The 26,865-nt window shown below is 40.2% G+C and overlaps 1 protein-coding gene across 8 annotated transcripts in view; it reads right to left on the bottom strand.

The window, feature by feature from the left end:
* Nucleotides 1-18,114: 18,114 nt before the first annotated feature.
* The window catches only part of RBMS3 (RNA binding motif single stranded interacting protein 3), a 713,822-nt gene continuing 705,071 nt past the window's right edge, over nucleotides 18,115-26,865 (bottom strand). For all 8 annotated transcript variants that reach the window (XM_065627651.1, XM_065627659.1, XM_065627650.1 and 5 more), the window contains one exon: nucleotides 18,115-24,242. In XM_065627651.1, the coding sequence (XP_065483723.1) occupies nucleotides 24,236-24,242 (7 nt within the window). In that variant the 3' untranslated portion in view covers nucleotides 18,115-24,235. The remainder of the gene's footprint in view (nucleotides 24,243-26,865) is intronic.

The raw sequence follows: 26,865 nt of genomic DNA, 5'->3' as shown, positions 1-26,865 counted from the left end.
ATTGGTCTTGCCTTATACACTTATGCAAAAATTCATCAGCTGTTATTTCTGATAAAGTTACATTCCAGGTTGTGTCTTTTAGAACTTAAGAAAAAATTCTAAAGAAGCAGTTCACAGTTCAAAAGTTTCCTTCACTTCATTAAGTTTTTGGTTTAAAATGAGGTGGGCTTTTCTGCCAGGCTTCTATAATCAGGGAGTCATACATTGGCTTGAAATACACTACTTTAATATGAATTCATTTCCTGATTGGAGAAAATACCATTAAGGAAAAAAAAAAAAAAGGAAAAGAAAAAAAAAAGACGCCTTATTTCTAGCCCCAGAAATGGTTCCCTCAGGTACTGAAAAACTTAAATACAAATCCAGTAATACTATATTTTACAGTTAGTGAACTCACTACCTCCATTTTGACTTTAACTGAAATCAAATCACCTGCTGCAGCCTCATGTTTTAACACTTTCACCTGCCAAAACAAGCATTCTGCTAAGCCCTCCCCCAAACTGCAATAAATGAAAAAAACAAACCAAAACAAAAAAACCCCAACAAACCGAAAAAGCAAGATACTGAAACAACCTAACCAACTAACTACCAAACAAACAACAAAAAGAAAGAGCAAAATCTTGTAGCATTGGCTCTCAGTGTTGAATTACATATAAAAGAGAGGAGTTTTATTTCCACAGGTTTGTTTGCTTTGGTAATTGATATCTCTTCCTCTTGTGTTTTAAAAGCTGGCTTTAACAAAATGACAACTTAAAAGCCCTTCTTATTCACAGCTTGAGGCTGAAATGGAATCAAGCCGGAGCTGGAATGGCTTTCCAAATTAGCAAGGGAACCTACTGTTGAAGTAGACTATTACCCTGCATGTGTTTGTGCGTACAGCCTTTTTCCCTCATACCCACAACTGAGCTAGCTATCATTTACTCACCTCACAAAGCTGCCTCCTTCCTGTTCTTCTTCTCAAAGAATTTAGTTAAAACAAAAGAAAAAAATCAACATCGGGTCTTTTGTGTGCGAAAGCACTTTGCTTCTTCAAATGGCCAAGCAGCGTCACATCATTTAGGAAATAAAAATGAGAGTCTTCAAGGAAAACACAGTGGGCTCCGTTTTCAAAGTAGCTGTGCAAAAGCTCTGAACATCTCCTGTCTAGTGAGTGTTTATTCTGTGTGTAGCTGCACATAACAAAGCCAGGACTGCAATCACACCAAGGAAACATATAGTGCAAATTGCATCAATCAGCTGGGTTGCAGGTCTGCCCTTAATAAATATGCAAAGCCAAAGCTGCCTTTTTTTTTTTTTTTTTTTTTAATTCAATACACCCAACCTACATCTTAGGGAGACCAAGAGATGCAACTGTTTTAGAAATGGGAAATTTAAGTCCCAGAAACATAACAAGAATTCCCTCAAAGAGTTAACAACAAAGACAGAACACATCCTTCCTGTTCTAACTTTCCTACCCTTGCACAGGAGAATCCTGAATTTTAATACAAGTTAACAGACATTACCTGGGTATCAGGCTGACTTGCTTACAGGTATTAACATTCACAAAGCAGCCTAGCATGCAAAGATGATGGGCAACGATTTCTCAGATGTCTCCTGATCATTTTCTCCACACTTTTATTTCACACCGAGATCCACACACATTGTGAGTAAGTGTGCTTCTTAGAGAGATACTTCAGAGCTCAACGGCAAAGAAGGGCAAGAAGAACAGCAAAACCACCCTGCAGCTCCTGAGAGATTAAGGGAGAAATATCACATGCTAAGAACAGCATAAATCTCTGGGCTGCAGTCATGGCATAATTGCACATTGCAATCCAAGAACTCTGTGCTGACAAAGTTTAAAACAAAAGGAGCTAAAAGTAGGAATATCATAACAAAGTAAAGGACATATGTAGACCTTAAAACCACAGCTAAAGTTGCAGCAACAGCAAACATGAGACCACGTGTCGAGAATACTAAAGAAACTGCTGACTCTGATAACAAACAGCTTCTGAAGAATTACAACCTAATTCCACTCTGCCAAATGTATTGGATCACACATTAGCCCCCAAAGCATCAGTTGTTACTTACAGTCCTCCTCAGCTGCCTTGCTGCACTCCTTGGTCTTGAACAAGGACTCTAGGATTGAGCACTTCTCCCCTAAAGAGACAGCTAAGGCCAGGTAAAGGGAATCATGTATAATCTCATGTGCCTGCAGCTCTCCTCATCAGCTGCAAGCACTTCTAATTAGCCCTCTGGAAAAGCTAGGATTGACTCAGCTTTTGCTGTCATGTGCACTAATCTCCAGAACCTGGGTGAAATTCAGTCCAGTCCTGGTGATTATCATCTTCCAGCAGGGCAAAAGGCCACCAGAAGCTGCCCTGACAGCAAGTGATGGCTGCCCATTCCTGCACAGCCCTGCAGGGTGAAGCTGCGTGCCCTTTCCACCTCCCTGCCCACAAAGGTTTGCGTGCACAGCATGAGCTTACTACAAGGGACAGCGTGTGGGTGTCACCTGCTTGTCTGTGATTTACTGTGTGCACCACATATTTCACAGAAAGTCAGAAATGGAGGCAGATGCTGGGCTGGGGATTGCCCAGAACCTTCTGGAAAGGGCAGCAGTTGCACTGCCAGAGAAGGTCGGAGGCACTGGGCTTGTTATTTTTTTCAAGTTGAGCTTGTAGGGCTCTTCAGGTGACACCCGTCACCCAGGAAAAGTGCTGATGGGAGTCCGTGAGCAGCTAGAGAGGCCAGTGGTGACCTACAGCATGGCATAGCTTGCAGGGCATCCAGGCATTAGTTTTGATAGTAAATCACAAAGTCAGGCAATGTGACTGTGCTTCTGATACTGCAGTGGGTGTTTTTCACAATTTTTTTTGAGAGGTTCATCTTGCTTTACAACAACACAGCTTTCCTTTCCATAAATTATTGCAAATAACACAATTTCAAAAGATGCATAGAGAAGAGACAAGCCCAGGGCTTTGGGGTTTTTTCCATGCCTAAATTGAAAATAAAAGTACCAATCTGGTTCATAAAATCTCCCTTTTGATAAGTGGTTCCCTGCTTGAACCTGATTCTCTCAGCAAATGATCTAACTGGGGATGGGAGATCAGTGGACGGAGACAGAGGAGCTGTAGATTCAAGTGGAAGGAGTAAGGACCAGAGCTGCTCCTGCCCAAGCAAACAAACCTTAGGAAAGAGAGAAGGCAATGATATTATATTTATGTTGTGAATGGCCAAGGCTGCTGAAACAGTGATGGAAAAGAGATGTAGCTGCCTTGGGCCAACAAGGGTCATACAGTACAACGTGATGTTACTCATGACTGCAGAAATTAACCAGACACATGTAAATAATGGGTGGCACAGACTGCCTGTGCCAGCTCTTGAGCTCAGACATGCTCTTCAGTCACTCTGGTGTGAAAATTGTGACTTGTAACAACACCAAACCTTTTCTATCTCTTTGGACTCTCTGCATCAACTTCTATGCAACACTCCAATGGGCTCTCTAAGTACAGTCCCCTCATACATGTCCCAGCTGCGTGATCAATATGATCTGACTCACCAGAATACTTTCCTAATGGGACTTAGTGGAGTGAGAAAGGTGGGCTGGCAAAGGAGTATTAGACATGAATCTTAATGGCCAGGAAAACCTGGATTTTATATTTTAAAATAGGAGTTGTTGTACGTCGTAATATTATTACGTTGTAATATTAGATTTCATATATTGTAATAGTATATAAAATGGAAATGAATCAAAACAATTCTTTGGGGGAAAAGCTTCAGATCTACTACACATTGGGGATGGGGAAAAAGCCACTTTCATTTTTTTTTTTTTTTTCCCCCAGGTATTCTATAATTCAGTAGAATCAGTCCTCACTTATAATAAAAGACATGAACCAGTGTGATACATTGATAGTACTGTGTTCAAGGGAACTATTTTCCCAACAGAGTGCTACCTGGCATGAGTAAGCCAACCTGGCGTATTATATCTGTCTGAAAGAACCTACTATGTTTTGGGTGCTCCATCATAATACCAACCATTTTAATATTTTAGCTCGCTAGCCTTTATTCCCTAACCCTAGCCTCTCTCCCATTCCGTCTGTTTATCTCCTCTTTAATCTGGTTTTCCAGCCTCTTTCCCTTGCCCCTCCTTCCTTTCGTTCTCTTCCATCAACCGCAGCCTGAATCACACCCCTGTTGCCAGCCAGTTTGTCCTCTGCGGTGCTGAATGGGCACTTCAGAAGGCAGCGTGGCTCCTCGCAGGAAGCGACTGCTTATTTCACACACGGAGAGGAGCATCAATTCAGCACAGCGGGAGAAATTACAGAACACAGCCTGGAGGGGAGGTCGATGAGACAGAACACTGTTCTAGAGCTTTCTGGCTTCATTTAACCTCTTAATAAAAAGTAGATTAGGGCATCCTGATATTAAGGACCACGTGAAAGCGGGGGGGGAAAAAAAAAGAGGAAAGAAGAGCCATAGAGGGGGAAGGAGGAGGAGTAGGGAGTTCTCGTCTGGGAAATACGCCCTCGCAGATAACGCACATTGAAATCCCTCCTGAGGTACAATACATAGGATGGCATTGTCATGCTCTGCTCAGCAGTTTGTAAGCATACACTTTGTTGGTCAGAGTGGCAGGTCTGAGCAGTCGCACCTCTAGCCGTGCTTCTTCTGCATGTGAGGGCAGGGGGTATGCAGAGACTTATGGGGAGAAGGTAGAAAAAAATTGTCATACAGATAAATCTGGAAAATAACCTGTGCTGGATCCAAAAAAAAAAAAAAAAAAAAAAGAGATGGGGTTTTTGGGTTTGTTTTTCAAGTTTTTTTGTGTGTGTGTTGGTTGTGGGTTTTTTGGGTTTTTTGGTGTGGGTTTTTTTTTTTTTAATATTTATTTATTTATTTTCCCCTTAAAAAGAAGTACCGGAAGGTTCAAAATACTTTGCCAACATGATCAATTATGCTTTCAAACAGATGCTGAGAAACAACTCATTTGTGGTTTTGTTTGTTTGTTTGTTTGTCTGCTTTGGTTTTTTGCGGGGTTTTTTGTTGTTTTTTTAAAATTTGGTTCGTTGGGGTTTTTGGTTTGGTTTGGTTTGGTTTGTGTGTTTTTTAAATGAGAAAACTGAGGAACCTTTCCCAAACATTAGTTTGAGGCAGAGCTCTGGACTGGCCAGGCACTGGGGACATTACCACTAAACTGAAATGTAACATTGCATGTCAGTAGAAAACACCCAGAAAACCATGAGGAGGCTACTGCTTTAACTTTATCACACTTATTAATATAGACTGGTGATGAAGGAAAAAAATAGACTTGTAAGCCAAGACAGATTTACCTCTGAGTTATGACCGATTGCTGCAATTCAATAAAGACATTTGAGTGGGATTTTGTAATACATTATTTCTGTTCTAATCAGGCGCAGGACTTATATACTTCACAGCCACTTTTGGATTATTGAAGGCTCACAGTAGGCTAAAAGAGCACTTACTGCTCATCAAATTAAGTAAAAATGTACAAATTAAGTACCATCAAGCCCACAAGCCAATGCATTTACAGAGAGTGAAGAGGAAACAGAAGAGAATTGAAGGAAGAGGCATTAAAATGTACTTTATGGTATGCTATTAAGAAATGACATTCATGACTAAAGAAAACAATTAACAAGCGTCTCAGTCCAACCCTTGTACCAAGCTAAGACCTATTTCCGCACCTATCCCTGGACAACTATCTGTCTTTCCTGGTCATCGATTATTGGTAGTATTTCCAACCAGCATGATTTATTGTCTCGCACACATGCTGCAGCTTCGATAGCACGACTGTCATGTGGGGCAGCTCAGCCTGGAGCTTAACAACTGCAGCGCGGATGCCAAGCCCAGGATCTTGCATGGAGAGCCCATTCTGCTGGGTACCAAGAGGAGCAGAGACAATAATATGTTAAGAGCCAAAATTGCAGCCTTCTGACCGCAGAGAGCATCTTTCCTGTCTCATACAAGCCTTCTGCAGGTTTAATGATTCTAGGAATTACATTTCTTCTGCCTCTCTCTAGGCTACTGTTGAGGGTACCCAAATGCAGACAACTCAGCTTGCTTTTTGGCATTATGAGTTTGCCAGTAACTCAATCACTATTCCTTTCCTTTGCTGCTTGTTCCTGGACACCTACCATAAATCAGCAATGCATTTTCTTTCCTGGTGGCTCCCATGCAAGTTTTCGATACACTCAGGATTGCCTTGGCTCCCAGCTAAGACTGGAGGGTAAGACAGGCTGAAGATGCCTTCAGCAGGAACTGGAAGCAGCAGGGTTGGAAATTAATGCTTTAAAGTTGAGAAGAGGGCAGTTTCACCATTGTAACACCTAATCAGGAGGGAGGGAACAGCTGGAAATGGGCAGATGATGAAGAAATGCAACAAATTTTTTTTTTTCTTTCATATACGCTACCTAAGACTTATTGTTGTGATAGATTACAGGAACTGCCACAAAGTAGTGACAATACCACAAGCTTAGATAGCTCTTTAAGCATGGAGGCAGAAACATCAGGAAATAGGAAAATGTCAGAGAGTAAAATAGCTTGGAAATGAATCACAGACCAGAAAAGACTTCATGGATCTGATAAACTGTTTGCAAAGGGCATTGATAAAACCTTAATCTACATTGCAGCATGAAACAGCACCTTTCCAGCAAGGACTTTACAGTAACAATTCAATATATTTGTCCTCAAAGACATTAATATTATTCCACTTGTCTCTGAAGGCAAGACCTCAAACATTAAGGAGTCAGCTGACAAATCCCACTGAAGACTCTTCAGATCAAGGGGAGGTTTTGTTTCTAAAGCAAACTGAAACAACTGAGAATTAATGAAGAAAAAAAATGAGAACACTCAGTAACAATCAAATTTGTCAAGTGTGTTTTAAATATACAACCCACAATATAATGAATGTTTTATGAGTGTTATTTGCCAGTTTCTTTGGAAATGATTTTTCTGTCTGCATTATTGATTTCTGTCATCTTTGAGATCTCGATGGTATTCTTACAGTGGAGGCATTTGATCAAACTACCGAAGAGTCCAATCAAGATGAGGAATGTAACCAGTCAGGGTAGCAAAAGCATTCCCTTTCCATTTCCTACTAAAGCATTAGACAGACAGCCCGTATTGCAATGCGAAACAGTTGAGTTGAAAAGATTTCAAATTCAGATTCCAAGGAATAATCCTTCAATGATTGAACTGAATTTAAGAAGGACCTCACAGCAGGTATTGCAATTTAGAAGAAAGTGGCTACTGTAAATTGTGCTAGAAAGTAAAAGTGCATAATATGCATTGTCTCTTTAATCATCTTTATTTTAAATAGTACAGAGTGCCAGTACCGTCAATGTGTCAAAAATAGAAGCACCTTTTCCAGTGTGGTCACAATGCAAGGTGTCAGTTGGTCTTTCTCCTCCTTCCGTGCTGGGATAAGAGACAAGTAAAGTTGGTGAGGTTTACAGGTGTCTAGTACTCAGACATTTGCACCAACAGATACTTGCCCTTATGTTCGTATGCACATATATCTATACAAATATACACACACACGTATAGATCCTGGCCATGGATGACAGTCTGTGGTGCCATCTGGTGGAAAGATCTTAGCAGCAGCTCTACTGATACATTAAAAAATACAAGCGCAGGTATCCTTAAAATAAGGAAGAAATGAATAAAACCCCCAAAGAAGGAGGGTCTGATTCATATGATTTATAGCAGCTGCAATGTTTATCAAAAACCAACCAGTTCCAGTCTGTCTCAACAAAATAAAGCTTCTTACCTTGACTGTCCCAGACTGTCTCAGTCATGGATATGGATCAGCAGTCATTGATGAGCTTTTAAAACCACAAAATCTTAAATGAGTTATGGAAAAAAAATGTAAAGACTCCCTGACATTTCTAATTGTCTCTTTCCCTGATTCTGTCTGAGGTAGATGAGTTGGAGCCTTGCAGATTCACTGGAACAGCAAACATCCTCAATGTCTGCATCTCATAGTGAACCTTTTTACAGTGAGCAAATATTTATACGAATACAAGCTCAGTTATTTTTTTTCTGATGCCCTGTCAGCTTCATCTGGCATTAATTGTCTCCATTTCTCTCAGTAGATGCAGTTCTTGGGATAGAAATGGGCTCCTAGAAAATAATAAGCAATAATTTATTTTAAAGATTACTTGAGAGTAATGTTTGCCATCGAGGCAGAGGAAGGCAGTCTTTACGTTTTATTTGAAGAAAAAGAAAAAAGTATAGTTGAACTAGGTACTTTCTAAGAGACAGCTTTTTTCTTGAAGGGCAGCACTCCCATCAGAACAGACCAAGGCCTGGGGAAGTCTGCTCAATAAGAATAGGATCTAATTCGGCACCGGGTTATGCAAAATTCGGTCATTTTGGAATATTCTTTTATACAGAGTTATTATATACTTCTAACAGTGTCTTTACAGTTATACTGAGGACTAAGGATCAGGCATAACATTGTTTCTCTATGAACTCTTTTTGCTGCCTTTATTTCTGCCAAGGAAGCTTTAACAAAGAGTTCAAATGTTCATGAGTAAGAGTGGCAACATTCTAGCTTGTCCATAGTCTTTTAAAGGTAGCTCGACCTATTTTCAGATGAAAATCCTAGAATGATTTGGTTAATCAAATGATGATGCGGGATGTTTCAAAAAAGGCTGGAAAGTTTCTCAAAGTGTGTCACGAAGAAAATACTCTGGAAAGCAGAGACTGTAAGCACGTAGGTGAACAAGCACAAACACGTGTCCATATAGCAGCTGATAATTCGCTTCTCGGTGGAGGCAAATATACCAGTTCCCTTCCCTTCCCTTCCCTTCCCTTCCCTTCCCTTCCCTTCCCTTCCCTTCCCTTCTCTCTTTCCCCTTTGCCCATTCAGCAGTTGTCTGTCACTTTCCTCCTTCCTTCTCAGGCTCTCACAGGGCTCCATCCACCTCCTTGAAAGCCATCGAACCCTCTCAATAACACAGATGGAAAGGCAGTGGGGAAGAAAGGTGATAGGACTAAATAATCCCATCCCTGCTGAGATAACATGCTAATCCAACGGCAGATTTCCTGGACAGAGGGAGCAAAATCTTGGATAAGATTTTAGGACTTGAATTGTGGTTAAATCATCTTTATAGCCAGCAAATTAAATTTCTTTCTTGTCCTCCAAAACGTAGCCTTGCCAAATGGGTTCTCAAAGCTCAATCAAAACAAAAGGAAAAATGAGTTAAAATTACTCCTGTTTCTGCCATCACCTTATTTCTGCAATCCTTGCTTTTTGCTCTTGTGTTCCTTTGTTTCTCATTGCTTATATTACGAGGTCTGAATCACAGGCTTCTTCTTGTATCCACTGAACTCGGCAGAATAATTCTTATTGACTTTACTGAGTATAGAATTGGATTTACTGTCCATTTTTCTAATCTATTAGATTACTTTCCTCCTGCTGTTTCTTTCCTTTATGTAAATAAACAATACAGGGAAGTTGTGCCTATTGGCTAATGTAATTGTTGGAAGACTAGAAGCTAAACAAAAACACTAGCTATTTTGGGGAACACTTTTGGTACATTTTTAACAACATTTTGTCCACTGTTTTGACTGATTAGGAGTTGTTCAAAAACAAACTTTCATTTACTACAGAAACGAAAGTATTTTTCAATAACTGTAGTTCACCCTTTCTGCACTTCTATAACTGAGATTCTTCCCCACCCCGCTCCCATCGTTAAAATCCATTGGGAAAAAATTATCTTTTTTCTCCCAGTTTTTCCTAACCAATCTCCTTGTTTTCTGCATGAACCCAGAAATAATTACTGAGAACAGGGTCCTTCATTTGTAGGACAGTTCAGCAAGTTCAGTGGTGAATGCCTGGAAGACCCTGTGATGTGCATTGTTACTGTGATTAATGAGTCTCATTATTGATGCAGAACCATACATTTATACAGAATCTGTCAAGAATAAATAAAAGAGCGGTGTATTCTGCTAGGAAGAGTTACAGCAGGAAAATAGCAAATATTTTAAAAAAGGAAATCTTAACAGATAAACACATTACAAAACTGTGAACATGCTCCTGTTCCCTTTGTAGTTCTTAGGAATATTGTCTTTATGATGGGAAGGGGACTGAGCTCTTAGTGGTTAAAAAAAAAAAAGAACAAAACAGGGTACAAAATAGAATTGGAATTTAACAAGGGAGTTGATTCATTTCCTCATAAAACCTTGAAAAAGTCATTTGGAGACAATTTGTTTATGAACACATACCTGAATTGAATTCTGACTGAAGAAGCTGAGAGTAAATGGGAAGGTGTCATAATTTTGAGCAGCAGGCAAGGTAGGGGGTGTTGCATTTTAGCCTCAGTGATTTCTCTGCAGGTTCACAAAGGAGCATTATCGCCTGCAGCTGCAGTGTGCTCTGTTCTCTGGGCAATGCTGCACATCCTCGCCCAACAGTAAACTCTGCTCATAGTGGCACAAACCTGGGCTGTGGAAAGCAGGGGCTGGTGGTTTTTGTTAACCTGGGCAGTATTTAGGCAATCAACAGCAAAGGACATACACCTTGGGATTTAGAAGTATTCGCCTTGCAAGTTTAGATATCCACCTCTGCCTGGGGTTAACAGAGGAGAACCACAGTCATTTCACCTGGGCCCTCAAGAATGGTCAGGGAGATACAGCAGAAAACTCCCTCAGGGATCTGGGGATGCCATATTAAAAAAATATGCTCATTCTATATGTCAAGCCGACTCTTCTTTCAGTGGTTTTTGGTTGTAAAAATGTAGGAGCATCATCTGATTTTGTGCACAATGGAATGTATCTCCTGAGTCACTACAAGGTTTCAAAAGACAATACGGAAAAAGTGAGACTAAAACTCTCAAGAAAACCTCCAAATGCTGTAACTGCATGTAGAAGTGAAACCTAATATCATGGAAGAGTACAAAATAAGAACAAAACAAAAGAAAACACCAACACAAAAACCAAAACAAACACGAAAGTCAAACCAAGTGACACATAGATGCTGTATTAGTCAACAGGGACGAAAGGAATAGGATTCAGAAGTGTTTCAAAGCTGAGGCAAGAGGGGATATACAGCAGCATTTATTCCTCCATACCTCAAAGTCATAAGAACACCTTACAGTCCCACATGCATCACATTTCTCCTTCTAAAATCACCTCTGTCTTTCCTGTGTCCTCGCACCATACTCGAAGGCATAAACAAGGCTCCTCCATGCCTGATTCTTCTGGGCTGCTCTTGAGTTGCTCCCTCTGTGGTTGAATTCTGTAAGGTTTCCCATTACGTGTAGCGTTCAGCGTAGGGACTCCTTCAGCTGGCACCTCTCACAAGTCGCTTCTGGCTTCATTCTTAACACACCTCATGGGTATTTCCATTGCCTTTTCTGAGCCTTAATTACCAAAAATGTGCCTGGGCAGCATCAACTGACACTAAAATGATTTCCTCTTTAATGTCAATTGAAAAATGAGTTCCGCTTCTTGCTCCAAACATCACTTTCATGTCAGTTATTTCAAGAGCCCAGGAGAGTTTTATTAGAGCAGCCAGCTGCCACGGGTGGAATGGTGCCCAGTTGGACCAGGCTCTGCTAGCACGCACTCAGCTGTTACTGGCGGGCTGCTCTTTGAGTGCTCAATACCTATAGGAACACCAAGTATTTTGAATAGACCTGCATTTGGTGGGAAGTGGAGAGAGTGCTGCAGGGGCTACTGTGCAGACACAAGGACTAGTGAAGTCTATTGCAAGGAAAGAAGGATCGGCGGCTTCTTAAATAAAGCTGTGGGAGAGGACCAAGAGGCTTTTTGTTGCTCATTATGGTGTAAAGATTCCCCTACTTAGGTCTTCCTCTGACCTCTGCACAGAGATCGTTTTTCCTGTCTAGTGACTTGAATTCACATACTTTTTATTCTCCATAGACCACATCTTTCTGCTGTGTCTATTGCACCAAATGGCACCTGCAGCCATTAAAAACGAGGGCAACAAAAGCCCAAGTTCACATTGGCACACACTGAGGCGGATCAAATGTACAAGCATGTTTTACACATATGCCTTGCTACTAAGCAGTTTTTATTACTGAAAGTGTTGCGGGAAGAAAGAAACAGGTTCTCAGTTGAGTGATTTGCTTTTTCATTTGAGTTCTGAGGATCAGTTAAAGTTTAAAGAAGATTGAAGATAATGCTACATAGAGTCCCCATATCGTAAAATTATCAGGGGTCTGTTTATATATACGTCCATACAATGCCTTTCTTAAATCACATTTTATAAATGGGCAAAAGCAAGCAGAACTTTGCAGAGGACTGAGAGCAGCCATCTTTCTTGCCTCTGGTCAGTATCTTAGTCTGCAAACAAAATTATCACACAGGTGTGAATCTTACAGCGTTCATTATTTTATTTTATTTTATTTTAGGAAGCAAGCCATTTCAGGGTGCAGTTCAATTTATGGTTTTGCTTTGCCTTTTTTTTTTTTAAGCTTTATTATTTTAAATTAAGTTACCTCCATGTCATCTTGCTTGGAATATCAATGATACTGCGGAAGTCAAGAGAAACAAGTCTGAAATACTCAAGGCTCCAGCAGTCTCGCTCACTGTGTTTCTACTCATGTCTATAGCCAGGTGTAGCTGTGCTGCTGAAAAGTCTGGCTGTGTGTGCTTGGGGAGGGCAGGCAATGAGTAACTGAGGGAGGAAAGGGACTGGGGCTTTATTTTGTAAATCATTTATTTTGGATTATGGTAGATATCACTACTGGGAAAAGTAATCCTGCTATAAAATTTTTCATCCCGTGTTCTGAGCCCCTGTTACTGATAAAGTGAATGCTTGTCTGTGTCACAGTGAGGAGGAGACAATTTTTTGGGCCAGGTGTTGGTGTCCTGCTATGTGACATTCAGGTTTCCTTGTTCTCTCCCAGCCTGCGTGCACCTCAGCCATCCATCCTGCTTCAGTCCTTTCCCTTTTAATTGTGCGCAGAATTAATCAAAATTATTTGCTAACTCATTCACCAGCTCATCCTCAGTCTTCCTCCACCCTCCCAGAGTGTAGCTGCCTCCAAGGAGAGGCAAAATGGGGCAGAGCCTGACTAGCCTGCAAAGTCTCTTCCAAGTTAGGGAAGGTAATTTCCTACCTCTTCTTTTGAGAAGTTTGTCCATTTTCATCCCTTTTTGTCCATTTAGCTACAGTCTTTAATAGCTCTACTCAGCAGATGAAGTGCTTCTCTCAGGTAAACAGTCTACCTTACCACACTGAGCTTTGATGCTCAAACCCCGGAAAAAGAAAAAAAGCTTTGGGACAAAATAACCCAAGAAGTCCCAGTGTGGTTAATAACCAAAGAAACCAGTGTGGTTACAGCTTGGCACTTATGCCGTGGGTACTTTTTGAAGGTTTCTCCTAGGTGCTGTGTAGGCAAGTAATGGAAATCACCTCAAAAAGCTCCCACACTGCATACCAGACAGGATGCAACGTGTGGATGGGACAGATAAATGAGCTGGTTGTGGATCGGAAGGAGAAGGAAGCGATAATAAAATAAACTAGAATTTAGCTGAAGAGCAGAGGTTTTTGCTTTTGCCGTTCCCTGATCCTGGGTCACCACAGCAGGAGGAAGTTTCTGACACCTTTTTTTTTCGGTGGAGAGGGGACAGCGAGGACTTGTTCCCTCCTAGTTTCTGTCAGCAGAAGAGCTGAAACATATTACAGTAATAAACATATTTCACACAGCCAGGGCTGGCAAATGGAAGGATTAATGCTGCAGCCCAAGGAAGTCCTTGACATGGAAGGAAACCCTCTTTGTCCAGAGGCCCCTTGCGCCCCTGTGCATGGGCAGATTCCTCATCACGAGTACAGACACTGTTGCCAGTATGCAGCGAGCACCAAAAGGGTTGTGTTCAAAGGGAAAGCAAGTAGAAAATGTGATTTGCAAAAAACACCTCCAACGCAACCCCTGCTCCCAGTGCAAAAGACAGAAGAAGAGACAATTTTATGCTTAGCCCACTGCACAAGTCCTTAAAGAAAAAAGGTTCCCATCTAGATTATGTTTAGGTGAGGCCCTCCTCTACAAAGACAATTCAGCTGCCTTGTGTAGCCAGAAACAGCTCTGCAATGAGCATCCTGTCTCAGTCATTGCCACAGACAACATTCATCACTAGTCAGAGCAAGTTCAAAGCTTTAGCACCATTCAAAGCTCAGTCAGGCCTCCCATGAAAGTTTTTTTGATTGAAGAACTATCTTATCCAAGCCATACAGGTCTGCACAGGGGCGAATCATAAACCTCAAGATGAATCTGGTGGCAGCACTTTCACCAGTGGAAACTACTGAGTAACTCTATTTTTCTAAACAGCAGTAGATGTTTCTTCTGAGCATGCTTTCTTCTGGAAAAAAATAAGTGGATATTCTCCAAAAACTGCCAGCTGCAAACAGCTGTTTACATCCCAAAGCCCTCAAAGTACAACCAATATGTGAAAAGGGAAATGGATTTTGGAAAGCAATCCTCAAACTCCATAGTATTGCCAGCTATTCCTGTGAAAAGTAACCAGTAATGCTGAAGCCCGCTGTACTCAGCTGTGTCTGAGGGTCCAGCAGGAATCTGAATCACTTAATGGATTAAGCAGATCATTTGTCCTTCACCTCATAAGCCTAGGAGAACATGTCTTTCTTCTGTCTTCTCACAGTACCCAGTAGAGACTGGGGCCTCTGTGTGTTACTCTAACAAATATTTATTTGCTCATTTGGAAGCATTCACAGGACATAATGACAAACAGTTGAGAAAAATGGAAGAGGCACTGCAAAAATTCTTTTTTTTTTTTTTTTAAGTGGTAAATTTTGGGGTCTCTTGAGGACTCACCTCTACAGCAAGAAAGCCAGACTGTCAGGGTGGTTGTTAAGACAACTGCAGCAAAAGCTGAGAAAGGAAGCATTGGATCAGATCTCCCCTTCTCCTGATGGCTTAGTTCTGTCCACTGTGCAGTGGACATCAAGGCTCAGGTGAGCATTCGAGTGGCTATGAACGGGAAGACACGTGTATGTTTAGCTATGCCAATGGCTGCATACTGCACCTGGAAACACATATACGCAATTTTAATTCTGTTGCCTGGCTATGCATGCCTCTCAAGCAAGAGGAATAGAGAGTGAGGGAAGCTCTAAAGAACTCAGATTTCTCTATTGCTTTACCTTCTTCACAACTTCCTTGCTTTTCTGCAGCTAATGATTGCTGTGTCTTGGTATCAACTAGTGAGATCTGCCTACTCCTCTGCTTCTGCTTCCTTCTCTGTACTAAAAAGTCATTCAGTGGTGTCCAAGCGCCTCCACATGTCACCAAAACTAACTAGAAAATAATCAGGTAATGCTCAGAGGAGCCCGAGTTCCACTACAGAGTATTTTATTTGAGATCAACACTGGGTAGAAGTTGCTGTACCTGAGGAAGAGAGCCTCCTAATGGGCTGCTGTGTGGTGTAGCACAACTGTTAATAAGGAGGAAATGATTTCCGACCGAAAAATGTGGGATTAGATCCCACAGGAATGATGTTCAAGGAACTTAACACAATTTTCACCTGGCTGTGTATCAACGGCTGAATTCCACACAAGATAGATAATATATTGTCTAGTAACAAATGGCGAAATAACTCAAATAATAGGTGTAAATCATGCTTTCTTATCTTTTTCTCAGACACTTCTATTTTTCAGCAGTATTTAAATGCTGCGGAGCTTAAGGCCTCAGCTAGCCACACTATAAATCCAAGCCAGTTGAACTTTTAAAAACAGCTACATCATTGAAACTAGACCAATTTTCAACTCCTCCCTTTAAAATGGTGCCCATATCCAGTAGATTATTTAGTTATCACTTATGTCCCTCCATAAAAGTTCAGTGACGTACCAGTGCAAAGTAAGCCAATGAAAGTCAGCATGCTTTTGGCAGGGGTTTATATGCACAATTTTTAAAGGAAGGAAGTGGTTTGGTCCCACCATCTTTCCTCCAAAGAGGATTTCTTCGGGAAGATCGTAACATTGGTAAACAAACCTTGCTGACCACATCTCTGTTTCTCTGAACTGACAGGTTCTGGGAGGGCTTAGGTAGAGAGCTGCGTGTCTCCTGCTTCCCATCAACACGACTGCCCGGCGCACAGCAGCGACGGCTGCAGCCTGCCTGGATGTGCCGGGCTGCACGCAACCGCCAGGCGGCTTTACTGTTTGCCTGGCACAATCATCCCCTCCTGTGCACAGCCTCAGGACTGCTCCTACCAGACCTTAGTTACCGTTGTGGCTTGTACTCTGCTAAGTCAAATGGAGAGTTTTGCACAGCACACAGTCTTCTCCTGAGGACCAGACTGACAACAGTGGGGCACGGAGCCAAGGCACAGAGAAAGGCTGCGGCAAGTTTACCAACAGTCAGGCAGACGCTTAGATTTATATCTTGGTTTGTTTGCCACTTCCAGTAACTTCTGCTGCAGTCCTGTCTGCTCCTGAACCTTTGCTTCTGCGTTTGCTGATCATTATCAGCACATTGAGACCTTGCTCTCAATTTGCAATCTCTGGTCACTCCAAATAAGCCAAATAAAATGTATTTAAATGTGCTAAGTGTGCAATTATCCTCAGTTTATTCTACACCAGCTGTTGTTCTGGGTTTTTTTTCTCCCCCTCTGCCTGAAATCTCAGGTAGTGATAATCAGAGCACATGGCTTTCTCTACATGAAGACCTGGACTTCCACTCCAGAGGCAGATTACTGATAAACGCAACCATCTCCCTCTAGAAGCAACATACATCATACATTACAAAGGCCCATTTGTCCTTGTTATTTTAACTCTATAGTATAGATAGGGGACTTGGTGTTAAATACAATAATTTTTTTTTTTTTTTTTTTTTTTTTTGACACTGATGGTGGGACCAGGAGGTTGGGAGGAGAAAGCCTTCTTATCTGCACTTCTGTGGAAGATGATGCAAGCCTCCCTTAACCTGGTTCTGAATGCACACAGCCAGCCAACGAAACCAAAACCACCACCACCACAGTTGTTAGTGATACCCTCCTTAGCAGAGTTTGAAGCAGAATGATCTTGGAAATGGAGCAATCCTGGAAGTGACAAAGATGAACCTGAATGCCAGAGCATAAACTATAAACCACCTTGGCACCACCTGCGTTGGTGGGATGAAGTGTCTGACTTACTGCTGCTCTCCCCAGGCTCCTCAGCTACCAGAGTGCCAGGCAGGCTGGAGCTTCAGCCTCCCGCCTTCCTCCTTCTCTCACCATCTTCACAACCAGCAGCAATGGACATTTCAGCATAGGTGCGATTGAAAAAAACTCTCTCACCTGCTTCCTTCTCCCATTCCTCCATCTTCTAAAGATTTCTTTGGGCTTTTCTGATTAGGCTGAAGGGAGCGAGAAGCTTACCTGTGGATATTTCACTGGGCAGAAAGAATGAAAAGGAAAGCGTGCAGGCAATCCCATGAAACATGTTTAGTGCTGAGGGAGATGGCCACGTTCCTGGTCGGTAAAACTGAGCACTCAGCGATTTCCAACCTGTGAATAAATCTCCTTGGCTGGGGAGGAGAGTTACTGGACACTTCCAGCCCAGCCTTGCCTTTGTCACAGAGATGGCCCTTGCGGGAAGAAACGCACACGGTAACATGGGAGTCGCTGACTGAAGCAGCCAAATCGCTTTCTTGGTCCTCGTCAGACGTGGCCGAGGAGGCGATCTACTGTCATGGTCCCTTTCAAGATGAAGTAAGTATGGCTTGCACTACCACCGCCTAGGCTGTACTTATTCTGCAAACAAAGTTTTTCTGTCTTCCATGTGGCAACTCTTTAAAATAAGCCTCAAAAACAGGGGCGATGTTCTTCTAGCAGGTGAGCACAGCTGAGAGCCCAGACAGCAGATACCTGTATTATACACTCAGTCTTGGGGTGAGAACAACTTTCTCCTGTATTTCACCTTCTCACATGAGGGTGGCTGAGCTGCTGACAGGGCAAGAGAGCCGTCCAGTCTCTCCGATTCTTTCCTTCCATCTGGGGAAGATGCAGAGGCGGCAGACTTTGCTGCCAAGCCCTTCCACTCCCTCTGTGCTCAGCACAAGAGCCACGGTTTTGGGAAGCCTCTGCAGAAAGGTGCCACAAGAACACAGAGTCACCCAGCTCTTTTCTTTCTTTATTTTTTTATTGAAAGCTTCATCAAAGAAAACAGAAGTTTAAACCTAACATCCACTGATCTACAGAAAGCCCCAGGAGTGGGAAAATGGCAGCTATTAGGATTGTGGTACAAATGGAAAACATAAAAAAAAAATCATAGCAGTACAGATCTTTCAAAGACATTCTGAGACATCAGCACGCAGATGCTCTTATAAATAAGATTCATAATTTAATGTATCACAGAGGTTCTGTATTCTACATTTTGGCTACAGCGAGGTCTGTAAGGGCTTTAAAGAACCTCCGTCCCATTCCGGTGATGCATGTTTTCTTGATAGTAAATTTGTCTGCTTTCAAAGCTGTTTTGATTTTTCTTACAGACAGAATCTGTTCATTCTCCTTTAAAAAGGAAATCAATTAAAAATTCCTATATGAATTCTGTAAGCTTCCTGGTTTTACATAAAATTTTGCCTCCAAAAGATAGTAGAATTTTCTTCCACTCTGGAATACGGCGTATTTAATAATACTTCAGTTACATAAACCTCACTTTCTCTTCTCTAGGCTGTATTCTTGGGCTTTTAAAAATATAACTGACTGTAAATTTCACCAAATTCATACAATTACTATCCGAGAGAAAGACACTTAAAGGCAGAAAATTAATGTTGGGCAGATACTCTCTTAAGGACAACAGATCCAGATCTTGGAAGGTGCTTACACCTTGCAGGCTTTGGCCCTACAAGGAAAAATGGATTTGTGAACCTATCAAAGGCTGACATTTTTCACTTCATTACACATTTTAATTAAGATGAAAGAATCCAGCTGTCACTGTTGCAGAATCAACAACTGAACTGAACAACTGAAATAAACACAAGAATTTTTCTCATCATAGAAAGCTAAACCAACACTGGGATTACTTTTTTTTAAACAGCTTTTCTCTCATAATTTTCTGTTTAATGTTAACAAAAAGCATGTTAATAAAGGGGAGGAGAAAGGGTCTCTTCTGCCTGCTTTGAGGCACAAAGGTGAATAAATCTCTGGGGTACACACAGCGCTCTAGCCTATTTGGGTGACAGGAGCAATACAGAAAAAGTTGCTGCTCTTTTTGAGGGGAAAATAACTCTCCTTACAATGCATCTTTGCTGCTTGGTGAGATTCTAGGAATCTGCTCCACTGAGAGAGAAGCCTGCTGCTCACTCAGCTCTCCTTCTGAGAAAGTGTGCGTGCACGATTGTATGAGTGTGTATGAGAAATGAAAGGAATCACCGTTACCAGAGTCAATCACCATTAAGCAGAAAAGACTAACACACCAAATGTCAGCATTTTTGTTGTTTTCTTTTTCGCATTTCCATCACACCGTGACTGTTTTCTTAGTTCACACGGGCTACTGAGAAAGACCAGGAAAATCCCTTACCCTAGGGCACTTCTTTTATATCCAGACCAATTTCATGTTAAATAAAGTTTTGAAAGGAAATGTTGACCATGTGTGTATCAAACATTACTATCTTCAACTACCACATTTGGTCTCATCACTAAAAGTGGATTGATTCATTACTTTAAGCACATTATCACTCTTCAGCATGACTCTTGCTATAGGTGGAGCTCAGCGAGTCTGCCTAAACCTGTTTTGCTCATGTCAACCTCAGCATTAAAATCAAGTGGCACAAGGAGCACCATCAAGTTTTAAATCACGAAGCATGGCAATTTGTTAAACACTTAGTATCAGTCTTGTCCTTCGGTACCATAAACAACATAATATAGATCCAAATACTATGACATATTAAAAATAAACTTTATTACAATGCAGGCTTCCTCAAATTTGCTGAGTTTTGGTACACATACATACATAAATAATACCCTTCGTTTGACTTTTACTTGAGTAAAAATCCATTCAAATGCTTCAGCCCATTGCCCATTGAAAGTTTAAGCCCTCACTTCTCTAATCACCAGCCTTTATCTTCCACAGCTGGGCATGCATCCATAGCAGAAGATGATACAATGTGATGCAATTGCTCCCAAATATGCCTCATTCTGCATTAACGTGGATTTCTTGACCAACACATCCAAGGCAGTCTCTTGGTAAACAGAACTATACAAGTAAGCACAAGCTAAGGACATTTCAAGAGTCTGTTTCACTGGAAGGCAATAAGAGGACATTCACAATTTGAGGCCTGACTGTCACAGGTGAAAAGTGCTTACAAAACCAGCAGTAGAGCCAGATAGGAAGAAGAGTCCCTCAACAATCTCATTGGGAACAGTGAGACTTTTCAGTGCCCTGATCTACGCTCAGGTCAGCACCTGCAAATATAATACTCTCTTCAGTTCCGCTGTATCCATTTATTTTCTCAATGTTAAGCGATGAGCCCAGGTATTCAGAATTTTCTAGCCATAACTTTTTTTTTTCTGACACCCCTTCTGAATTTATCTTTTAAGGTAAAAACAAAAATACCAAACCTGAACATCCAGATTTGACTATTTACAAGTATTCAGGTGTGATGGAAAGTACATACGCAGTTCAGCTTATGGATCTGATGTTACTTCTAGACCTCTGGGCCAGGCACCATTGCCTTAGACTTCTAGAGCTGTTTCTGCAACCTTTCAGGAACCCTCCTGATGTTTAAAGCTAAATTGGTAAGACAGACATAGATATTGACTTTACAAATTCAGGTCTTCAAAAAAAGAAAAAAAAAAAAGGAAATCAGACACTCAAACAGATAACAATAATAAATTTCCAAAAAATCTGATTAGCCAGAACATAAAGAAAACCAGTTTCAGATTTCAGAGGACACGAAGTATTCCCGTCCTATGACAACACCCATGCAGCAAGTGTGTTGCTTTTCCACTGTTCTCTTTTATCTCATCTTTAACTTTTACAAATTAGTTACCACTTTCTAAGCATTGTGTATGTTCCAAATAAGTTTTTTCTTACCTTATGATCTATGACTGTTTATATTCAAGGCTTGCATTGTTTATAGACTTTCAAGTACCATTTCACTGTTTTTGGGGGGATCAGTAAGATGATCAGTTTTACGTAGGGGATCCATTTTCTTTCCTCTTCTTCTTCCTCTACTTCTTTGCTTTGTTTCTTTTGATCTCAAACACTATTAAACATTATAGCATGGAAACAAAAGGGAACAAGTCTAACACAGAATGCACTTGAAACACTTTAAAGTGACAGGCATCGTGATATCATGTTGCCTATCTGGCTTAATAAAAAACACTGAGATTGTTTAACTTTCTTTGCTGAAAAAAATAAGAAAAATGTTTCTGAATGTATAAATAAAGCAGCAGAGTTCTGAATAGAAACAAGAAGGTACCTCAGCATATTCATCAGCCACATGGTAGCTACCTTGTAGCCTCATTGTTGATAATAAATGAGACTTTTTGTGTGTCACATTAGAGCTAGCACAAAAACAAATGTGTTTATTTCATATTTAACTGACTTGTGCCTGGGGTTATTTCTATTTGTACAAAGAATTCAGAGAGAGACAGAAAGAGACTACGTGTAGAAAGGAAGAAAATAAGGCTAGATCGACTTTTTTTCCCCTCCTATGCCCTCCAAAGAAAGAGGGAACCTTTATCCAAGGACAAAATTCAAGTGCCACTCTCAAAAAGCAACAAGTAATGAGACAGCATGTGAAACAGAAAGTTTGGTTGGTTTTGGTTTTTTTTCTTTTTTTTTTTTTTTTTCTGAATTGAAAACAGGTTGTGGGTGGTGTTGTTCTTTTACTTTGGCATCACCTGGTTTTCAGAAGCACTGAATATCAACAACAATTCCGGTGAATGCAGAAGTTTTACCACTTCTGAAAATCAGGCCCTCTTCCTCTGGTGAAGAACCACATGAACTCCCATTTCTCTCTTTTCTATGTTGCATATCTAGCAGCCATTTACTTGGGAAACCCCCTCCCCACTACACTATGTTAAAAAATACGATCTTGTTTTATCAATTTAAAAAAATAATTGTGTTCTTTTCCCCCTGAAAGTCAGGTTAGGGAAACACAGATCTCTTTTTAGAATTGGGCAGCTGAATCAGATTGATCCAATATATATGCTTAAATTTCAATATTTTTAACGGATACCCTGTCTCTAATGCACCACAATAAATGTGATGAAGCTTCCCCTCTCTTCTGGATGGAGGAAAGTTTAAAAATGTTTGGTTTAATTTTTACATCTAGATATATGTGTATGTATGTATATATTTAAAAGCTGCTTCTCTTCTGCCTCCTTAAGGAAAAAAAAATCTTTTGACTCGATTCTCACCTTTTTGTTTGTTTGTTTGTTTGGAAAAAAAGTCAGGGCCATAATCAAGACTTCTCTATGGTAAAGAAGTGTCATTCCTAAAACAGGTTTCAGTGGGTTCGAGTTAGCTAGTGTCTTCTTTTGCCTAATCATACTAGTTAGTGATTGTCAGCCAACATATTAAGACAACAAAAACCATAGCAGAGAAGAATAATTTTTAACTTCCTGCCTGCATGACAATACTAAGTCGTTTTCAACGTTTCTGCTTGTATGGGAGAGCTAAAACGAGAACAAAGCTCAAGTTTGCTTTCTTCTGCATCTATCTGGCAATTCAAACGCATCGCTGAAAAACAATCGCAGAATTAAGGTGGCTGCATGCTGGACGATGACAAAGACTGAGGTGAAGAAATGAATCTGCGGTACGTCGGGATTCAGAAGGAAGACTGTTGTTTCAGTAGAAATACCAAAGATCAGGCAATTTAACAGAAAAACTCATCGAAATTAAAGCCCACCTGGACAGATTAGTTGGTAACCCACTCCCCCATGCTTTGGGGTGTTCTCCAAAGCTCACCATCAACAAGCTTCTAATACCAACTATTCTGAAATTTCCACTATAAACATATGCAGTATGTAAAACACCAGTGGAAGATAGTTTAAACAAACAAGAAAGTAAGAACTGGTCCGGCCATGTAGGTCAAATAAAGATAAAAAAAAGAAAAAAACCTCTATCTTCTGGACTGCGTTAGGGTGTCACTTCATCTTTGGTATAAAATAGGCCATCCATAGGCTGCATTTGTTCACAACTAGGAAAGACTACAGAAATTGTCAACAATTTCTTCTATCTATTGCTTTTTTTGCACTTTTTTGACCATAAGCTCCTATCTACTTAAGTTTTTTTTTTAATGCTCTTAAGCTAGGTTTTTGCAATGTGACAAGCAAAGCAGACTAAAAACTTCTTAAAGCTCATAAAAAAGACTGCAGATAAAAAGCACTAATGCTTTTGCTAGCGATCACGCTTTGTAAATAAAAAAATCTGCATTCTGCAAGAAAAAAACCCTGCATTCTCTATAATGCAGCAAGTTTTTTTCTCAATTCAATAACTTTACTGTAAAATGCTTTAGCCTTCTAGAATTTTTTCTGTCAACACTTAAGACAAAGTTCATAAAAGTCCCAGCATTTTTCCAATCCTTTCAGTTGCCACAGTTCCTTTATCATCAACTTTTCTTCAAAAGAAGAAAATCATTTTCTTTTAAACTGTACAGTTTATGTTTTGTTCACCCCAAAAACTCAGTCTATTAAACTTCTGCACCAGCACCGGTGTGAGCAGTTTCAATTCATTCTCGGGTTTTCTAACAAGACGTTGACAGCTTGCCTTGAGAGCCTTTGACGTCCTTAAAATTAAGGCAATTAAGATTCAAGATAAACCTTACCTAAACATTTCTTTAAAAAAAAAACCTCAAAAAACAAAAACCCAAAAAACCACTCTAGATTTAAAACAAGAAGAAAAATAAAATGAGAGAAAAGAAGTAGCTTAATTTTTGAGGAAGACAATTGGTTTTCGTCTCAACTTGCTCCCTCTTGACATCATCAGTTTTTCTGTTAAAAAAACAAAACAAACAAACAACAAATAACCTAGCTACACCTCCAGGAAAATTCGTAATTCAAATGTTCCTCCGGATGAAATGTCAACCCGGTGTTTTTCCTCTGGGTTTTTCCTTTAGTTAAAAAAAAAAATAGCAAAAATAAAATTGTCAGACTACATGACGGAACCATTTGCACAGCACATAAAAACACTGTTTTGTTTTCGTTGGGAAAGGTAGAAAAAAAAAAGCATTCATTTGACGCCTGTGCAAACTGGAAGCCAACTTCTTGTTCAGTGAAGTTTCTCCATTCAAGGCAAAGATTTCAGACCGACATTCTTCAGTCCTGTTTATTGTCTGCAAAAACAATTGAATTAAAGTGGTCATTATGTCAAAACAACTTTGAAACAGGCTCCTCTCCTTTTTTTCCACCCAATTCCCTTTAAAAATTATCCAAGCTAAACTAACTTCGCAGCTGTTTAAATATGATACCACCACTAAGCTGAAAATAGTCAGGCAGAAGAAGGGAACTCCTGCTTTGGGGACGTTAACACATCCTAGGCAGATGAATTTACTCTTTTCAATGCTATGCTTAATGGGCAGTCTAACTACACTGAAATGAGATGAATACGCGACTTAACACTGTGTACATATTTCAAGAGTAATACAATAAGAGAGAGAATATTTTCATAATAATAAGTGGTACTATTTATTTTGGATACTACTAATAAAATGACGGAAAAAATACAATAAAAGGATACATCCAATTTGCTAAAAAAGAGCACATTTTCTGATGGGAAGAGCAGTTAAGACCGGGGAGCGGTTTGCTTAATGAGCCGGTTATGGCTAACTTAGAAGATAATATTAATTAGAAAAATATAATTTTTGATCATATAGTATCAAATCTTTCCAAATTCAGCACGGAGAATAAGCTAAACTATCAAACCTCTTCTTATGGAAGAAAACTCTAATTTTGTGGTTTTGAGGTTTCATGTCATTTAAAGGTATGTCACATTAAACTTATCTTAGACTAGATGAGAGCACTGGGGAGATGTAGAACCTATGTATAAATGTTTCATGTCTAGGGCTATCAGTAAGGGTTAGCTATTGCTTCTCCTGCAGTCCTCAAAACTTGCGCGGAAAAAATCCTTTTCCAAATGAAGTTCAACACAAGAAAATCCAGCACCTTTTCTTTTGCAAGCATTAACACATTTGCCTTGCTTAGTTTTAAATTAATTTTAATATTAGGAGTTAAACTGTGAAGAACATTGATGACATAACATTTGCCACAGAACTATTTTCTCTGGGATGGCAAACATAAAACTAACTTCAATTTTAAATATTAAATTTACCAAAAGGCTTTTTCATTGCCTGAAGCCTGAAAATTAATGTTTTGAATGTAACAACAGATTTATGTGGCAGGCAAAAATTCATTATTTTCTTAGGGTTTTCTACGCATAACTTCCAGTAAGGGTACTCAAGTTGGATGCACACCTCCTGAGGTTCTCCTGCCCCTCTGGGTAGAGTGGCTACCATATATGTGAAAGCCCAGTTCCACTGAAGGATCACAGCACACACTCTCTGATCTAACCTGGCACTGAGTTTGACCACAAAAGGCTCCAAAAAAATGCAATTCCACATTTAAAATCAGAGTACGCTGTCCAGCAGACTTTTGCTTAGAGGTAAGAAAGTACACTTTTCAGGGGGAAGTATCTCCATTTATCTCCACTTCATACATTTCACACTTCTATGTGCAAAATTAAAGATTTAGAAGGAAAAAAGGGAGTATGGGTCTAAAATAATCAAGGTGATTTCCTCATGAAGAAGAGTTCTCTGCTCAGAAACCAAGGGCTGCTTCTCCTGTATTGCTACACAAAAGGCAGCCAGGTTTTTGCCACGAAGTTGTAATTTTTGAACATCTACGGGTGGGATCCTCAAGTACGGCAGCCAGCATATTAAATAAAAGAATGTGTATGCTGATTAAAAAAAGTGGAACTTAAAATTTAATTCTCATGGTTTATTTTTACTTACAAAGAGAGTACAGAGTCCTTATACCACCCAGTTCATTCTGAGTACATTGCCTCTCCTTCGTTGCCTGCAATTTCATGATTGTTGCAAAGAAAATAAATATAATGAAATACACTGTTATAACTTTCCTTCTGACTGATCAGTTCCTATGAAACAATTTTACAGTGTATGCCTTTTCCTTTGCCTATGTCTGACAAAATCATTGTCCAGTCATGTTAATTACTTCCTCTCATCTTGCTTTGAAAACAGCTGTTGTACATTGGGCATGATGCTTGCTATTGACAAATATGCTGTTCGAAGAGTAGATTAATAAAATTATATTTTATTTACAAAATAACTTCACTTGGTTCTACATTAGAGGTTACTGAAATATTCTGGCAGAAGTTGTTTTTTTTGAGACAGAGATTGTGCGTGTGTTGGTTTGTTTCTACAGCTTCCCACACTTTGCATTTCTGCCCACAACTGGCAGATACAAATAGAGGGCACATTCCAGAAAAAAATACTGAAATAATTATAATAAAAAATCTGTAGTGTATCTACCTATCTGATCAAAAAAGAAATGCCTCTGAATATAAATGCCAGTACCATTAGAAGTGTATCTGTCATTGCAAAAACCAGCAGTAGCTGACGAGGAAAGATGAAGGATCTCATTCTCAGAGAAGGTGGGAATTCACCACACTGGCAAGAAACACAGCCCCCATTGCAATAAAGAATTGCAATGTAGTTTCCTCCTCTGTGGGAAAAATGCCAGAATCGGCTGGCCACAGCTACCTTCTGAGAGCTTCTAAACCTCAGTCCTTCTGCTTGAGACTGAAGCAAAAGGGAACTGGAACCAGGGAATGGTCAGATCCAAACTCCTACAGAGCACAGTCACCAAAAGAAGCCAACAAGATGGCACAGTCAACATAGATTTCTCTCTTTGCCCCTTTATATTCTGTAGGTTTTGCCATCA

The sequence above is a fragment of the Caloenas nicobarica genome, chromosome 2 (genome assembly GCF_036013445.1).
Source record: "Caloenas nicobarica isolate bCalNic1 chromosome 2, bCalNic1.hap1, whole genome shotgun sequence".
In the NCBI taxonomy this organism is placed as follows: Eukaryota; Metazoa; Chordata; class Aves; order Columbiformes; family Columbidae; genus Caloenas; species Caloenas nicobarica.
The sequence above is the reverse complement of the archived record's forward strand: the minus strand, read 5'-3'. Positions and strand labels throughout refer to the sequence as shown.